Source organism: Pteropus vampyrus, unplaced genomic scaffold, assembly GCF_000151845.1.
Source record: "Pteropus vampyrus isolate Shadow unplaced genomic scaffold, Pvam_2.0 Scaffold427, whole genome shotgun sequence".
NCBI lineage: Eukaryota > Metazoa > Chordata > Mammalia > Chiroptera > Pteropodidae > Pteropus > Pteropus vampyrus.
Window position 1 is genome coordinate 422,385 of NW_011889208.1, and position 5,938 is coordinate 428,322.

At 56.4% G+C, this 5,938-nt stretch overlaps 1 protein-coding gene across 1 annotated transcript in view; it reads left to right on the forward strand.

Moving 5' to 3' along the window:
- The window catches only part of UBE3A (ubiquitin protein ligase E3A), a 31,184-nt gene that overhangs the window by 6,238 nt on the left and 19,008 nt on the right, over positions 1 to 5,938 (forward strand). Inside the window, exon 2 of the mRNA XM_023523884.1 lies at positions 2 to 873. Coding sequence (XP_023379652.1) covers positions 2 to 873 — 872 coding nt within the window. The remainder of the gene's footprint in view (position 1; positions 874 to 5,938) is intronic.

The following is a 5,938-nucleotide window of genomic DNA, read 5'->3' on the forward strand; positions in this document are numbered from 1 at the left end:
GCCTTCCTCAACGCCCTGGTCTACCTGTCGCCCAACGTGGAGTGCGACCTGACCTACCACAACGTGTACTCGCGCGACCCCAGCTACCTGAACCTGTTCGTCATCGTCATGGAGAACAGGAACCTCCACAGCCCCGAGTACCTGGAGATGGCGCTGCCGCTGTTCTGCAAGGCCATGAGCAAGCTGCCGCTGGCCGCGCAGGGCAAGCTGGTCCGCCTGTGGGCGCGGTACAGCGCGGACCAGATCCGGCGCATGATGGAGACCTTCCAGCAGCTCATCACCTACAAGGTCATCAGCAACGAGTTCAACAACCGCAACCTGGTGAACGAGAGGAACCTCGTCAACGACGACGACGCGATCGTCGCGGCCTCCAAGTGCTTGAAGATGGTTTACTATGCAAACGTCGTGGGCGGCGAGGTGGACACGGGCCACAACGAGGAGGACGACGACGAGCCGGCGCCCGAGTCCAGCGAGCTGACGCTGCAGGAGCTGCTGGGTGAGGAGCGCAGGAACAAGAAGGGGCCGCGCGTGGACCCGCTGGAGACGGAGCTGGGCGTGAAGACCCTCGACTGCCGGAAGCCGCTCATCCCCTTCGAGGAGTTCGTCAACGAGCCGCTGAACGACGTCCTGGAGATGGACAAAGACTACACGTTCTTCAAAGTGGAGACGGAGAACAAGTTCTCCTTCATGACGTGCCCCTTCATCCTGAACGCCGTCACCAAGAACTTGGGCTTGTACTACGACAACAGGATCCGCATGTACAGCGAGCGGAGGATCACCGTCCTCTACAGCCTCGTGCAGGGCCAGCAGCTCAACCCGTACCTGAGGCTCAAAGTGCGGCGCGACCACATCATCGACGACGCGCTCGTCCGGGTAAGTGGCCGCGGCTCGGGCCGGCTGTCGCGTTGCCGGCCGCGACTTGGTTTCACACGTGGCTGGGGGGGGTGGGGGCTGCTCGCCGGGGACGCGGACGCTGCGTGCTGCAGGCGTGGCCGTCAGCTTAGCTGTGACAAGAGCAGACCTTCTAAACCCAAACAGCCGCCCCCAAAAGTTTCCGCGTGCCGGGGTCAGGCCAGAGCTCGGGCGAGGGCGGTGCTCAGCGGGCGTGAACGTCAAGCCTTGCCTGGGGGGAGGGGCGCAGTAAAACCGCCCGTAAAGTAACACGTGGCGTCCCTCAACGTCACCGTAAGTCGAACTGGGACCACGGCCCCGGCGGGTGGGCGCACAATATGACGTGGGGGCAGTTCCCACTGTGCTGCGAGCCGCCCACGGGCCATGCACCTGCGACGCCGCCCGGGTGGCTTCTCCCGCCTGAGCACCCCATGGGCCACCCCGGCCGTGCAGCTGCCTCAGGAGTCCCTCAAGTCATGGTGCCTGTTGTCATCTACGATCCGGGGAGGCGGGGCCAGGGGGACGCTGAGACACGAGTGCCCGCCTCTGACCCCCTGCCTCGTCCCCTTCCCTCTGCGGGCCTGGCCGCAGGACAGGAACCAGGTGCCAGTCGCGTGTGCCAAAATTTACATGCCTCATGGGGCACGTGAATCGCGGGGTTTATTGTTTCGTAGTGTTAGACACACCTGTCCTTGCTAGTTCTTCATCGGCTTCAAGTGAGACTAAGATACGGTCGACCCTCGAGACTAACCCGGGACGAGGACCCACGACAGAGACAGCTAGGAACGGTGCTGTTCGTTTTAGAACATCTTAGAATGAATTTGTCTGAAACTGAGAATTCACGAAACTGTAAACCAGTGGGAAAGTTGCAGAGTTTCTGTGCCTTTTCTCTTTGTGACTGGGTTTTAAATAGACCAAACGTATACATAGGGTGTTGAAGAAAGATTCTGCGTTATTTAAGCAACGCAGGCAGTTTTTCAGCAGAGACGGAAAAGGACGTCCACTGCCTCGCGGACTTACCTGCGGCGATCACGCTTGCTTTCTGGTGCCCTGTGTGTGTTTTGTCTGTGTGGTTTTGAGCTGCGTGAAGAATTAACATTCTTAGTGAACAATCGGCAGGCAGCCCTTAAATCTCACGCTTTTAGCGGAGTGGCAGGTGTCCCACGAGGACGTGAGGGGTGTTTGATCTAAAGCACACCGAGGTCCGTCCGTCCGTCCGTCCGTCCATCTGCATCATTACAGCAGGATGACAGGTCCCCAAACTACACATCACAGGTGTGGCGTCTCGGGCTGGGATATTTGTCCCTTGTTTCTTCCAGCGAAAGCTATGACTGGCCTTTCAGAAGCCATGAAGTTACTCCCTGTGAGATTCAGCCCCGAGTTTAAAACTCGCCCTTTCCACGTCCGCCGCCTCAGAGTCCCCACCGCAGCGGGGCTGAGAGCCGCGAGTTCAGGCGCCTTCCGTGTGCTTTATTGTGTGTTTAACATCGCCACCTAGGATTCTAAGGAAACAAACGGCATGATTAACTGAGCTTCTTACTTACGATAGTGGATTCTTTTTTTAGTGAGTTCTACTTAGTTACGTCAAAACTGAATGTCATGAGTTGGCCTTTTGTAACTCAGGATTCGCTGGCTGAGGTCGAACTCGAGCGTCAGCGTCTCGCTCCAGACACCCAGCTGGGTGCTGTGCCGCGCTAGAGGCCGACGGGCCGCCCAGGCTCAGCTGCCCCCGCCCTCCCTGTAAGTGACCCGGTGCGGAGGTGAGCAGGTGGCCATCGGAACCAGTCTGGGAAGCGAGCATGGCAGTTGGCCTTGTCTTAAGCGTGCGTTTCTGGTTTCTGGTGCTGCGGTCCTAAGTCCTTCCGTAACAAAAGGTAGATTTACAGCAGAGAGTAGTTTAACGTCATCTTCTCAGGCGAACTCTCAAAGGTGCCGATGGATCGTCAGTGTCTCGTTCCCTGAGAATCTACCTCACATTTCTAAAATCCTCATTCCTCACTTTACGGCACAGTTGACAGTACCCTGTTGACCTCTTTCTTGGGACCTGTTGACTGAAGTGCAGGGCGGGGCTGGAAGGGGAGAAGAAACTAGGAACTTTGCTGCGTGAGCTCAGCACAGTAACCGGACAATCAGGTTACAGACCAGGGGCTCAGGGTCCTGGAGTCACCTGCCCACCGGTTCGTGGGTGTGGCCCACAAAGCAGGACCACCTGTGCGGGGCGTGTCCTCTGCTGGGCCTTATCTCTGAGTTCCTGGCAGACGAGCTTGGAGGAAGAGGAGGGTAGTGACGTCCTTGTTTTGTTTTTTAGAGAAAAATAAGTTCGTGGCTTTCACGTACCACAGAAGTCAGACTAGGGGAGCAAGGGGTTTCCCGACTTTGGTGTTTCCGGAAGCCGTTTCTGACGACAGCAGAGGAACCCATGTTTATAGTCTGTTCCATCGACCCTGAGATTCCGCCGATTGTAGGACACGTGTCATTACTGCTGGAAAAGCAGGAGCCGCAGGTAGCCGTGCGGCGCGTCCTGGTTTCAGACGTGCTGCCGTGTGAAAACAGAGCGCATCGTACAGTCAGCGGAATACGATGAAATCTAAGTTGTCTTTCCACAGAGAGAGACCTCAGAATCCACGTGAGAACTACCTCCTCGGCCGTAAGTCACTGGAATGTTCCCCCAGGACTTGCCGTCGCTAGTTTTCACTGTTCCTTAGGAAACGGGGTGGTCATAAACACGAGCTCAGAGCACACCTTCCGCTTGAATGAGGTTTCTACAGTATTTTACTAACGTTTATCTATTGTGCGTTCTTTCAAAAGTCGAGAGTTGACAAACCTTTCCCGTGGGAAGAGAGCATCAGACTTTCCTTACTCACGTTGTACGTCATGAGACCGAGGTCTGGGGATCGTGGACGGAGACAGCGTTGCCCACCGTGAGGCGCCCCCAACCCCCCCCACACCCGACGGGAGATCTGGTTCTAAAAGAAACCGGGGTTCTGCCTGGAGCCGTTAGGGGCCCGGCCGAGCCAGACCGCTGACTGGGGAGGGGGCTGTCGGCTCCGTGTCCGCACGTCCTTCTTCAGGCCGTTTTCACACACGAGTAAGGGGAGTAAGGGCTTGGGGCACCGGCCGGCTCTGGGAGGGTGGTCGAGCAGAGGCGCAGAGTGGGGTTCTCGGTGCTGCAGACGGGCTCAGGAGCCGCAGTTTTGAGCCGCCGTGGGAAGGCGGGAAGGAATGGCTGGGACGGAGTCGGTGGGGAAGCCCAGAGACACGGACCAGCGCGCGCGAAGGTGGCAGGCCCATGGGGACAGCCCTCCCACCTGGGGGTCCTGCTCAGCCCCCCCCAAAATCACGCGCCCCGTTTTCTGGGCTCTGACCGCACTCTCTAACCAGCCCCCAGCGCGTTCCTTGGCAGACACCCCGAGTTGTCATTTATCTGTCGACCCACGGAGCTTCGAGGGCAGGGTTCCCTACAGCTCTGGGTTCGCTGCCTGTGTCCCACACGGTCCCGTGCAGCTTACTGCTGTGACCGTGACTTCCCTGCGGTTCCTGCCCGCGGAGATGCAGACCTTCCCACCTGACAGGCCCTCGGGGAAGAGCAGAAGGGACGCGATCCGCCCGGGTCCTCAGCCCTGCGGCGATTTAAACCCTGACCCGCCGGCCCCTTCGCGTCCACAGGAGGAGGCGGCTCAGTTTGCGCCCCTCAGGTCAGGCCGCGGGGCACAGGGGCCCCGGCCCACAGAGAGGCAGTTGGTGACTCGGCTGTCACCCAGGACGGAAAAGCTTTCCTTTATAGGGGAATGAAAAAATTACACCTATCTGGACGTCAGGGTCCCGTCCTGGCCCACAGCTGGGCGACCTCACGAGCACAGTGTTGACCGCTGACGCAGTTACGGTTCCGCCAGCCACGCCCGGGGACCCTGGGCTCACCCTGCCTCGGAAACTGAATTTCTGTACCATCTAGGAATGTTTTTCCAACTACGGATCAGGGTGGGTCCGACCTGGGTCACAGCCCACAGTATGACAGGATTGTAAAGGGTGAGGTTTTCCTTTCGACTCTTGTAAATCTGGCAAGTTCGATGGTTTTATCCTGAGACGTCATCCTACCTGGATGTTATAGGAATGCTTCGATGTCAGGTCAGCTTTTAAAACAAAGTGATCTCTAGCGATTCATCACAGCCAGTTAAAAGTTCAGAAGAGGAAGTCGCACACGGGAGAGGCAGATGTTAAATCCGGTCTGTTTTTATTTTTCCCAGAAAGTTGTCCTGTACCAGTCTGCGTAGTCAGTGAATACAGCATACACCTTACTTTAAGAAAGCATGCGTATAAAAATGCAGGTCTGCTTGCTAAATGAACTCAGGGACGCATACAAATGCGTTCACTGACAATATTTTTCCAATTTTTGAATATCGTACATGCAAGACAGTTTTTCATTTTAAAATTTCAGTTTTAAATGGTATATCTATTACATGAAGTGGTCGACCTTCACAGTTTAATTCATAAATTATTCTCTAATCGAACAATGGGTCGTAAGTGGCTATTTTTAAGGAAGATAAAAAATGCAATCTCTTAACGGCCTTCGTCACGACGGTTATCGTTAAATGTCATGGCATGTATTTGTTACAGTTGAAAGTGATTTTTTAAAGGCCGCCCGCCCACGTGGACGTACATGAAGCAGCGCTTCACAGAACCACGTGCTCGTGCCCGAGGGTCATCCCCCGAAACCCTCAGCGACGGGAGGTGTCCCCGCGCAGAAGCGGCTGCGTTTTCACGTGCCCTTTACATATTTACATTTGAAAACATCCTGATTATGAAAGTAATGTATATTTATTGTAAGCAAACTTTTTAATTCAAGAAAGCACAAAGAAAAAAAAGTCACTCGTACTTATGAAAAAGTCTCGGTGGTCGCTGACCGCGAGGCAGGGACGTCGCGTGGTCGGGAGCGGGCTGCCCGGCCGGCCAGCGTCTCTGCCACTCGCTCGCTGTGGCCGGAGCAGGTCACTGGCCCTCCGTGCAGAGCAGGGGCGGCGGCGGCGGCGGCGGCACAGGCCCCGTGAGG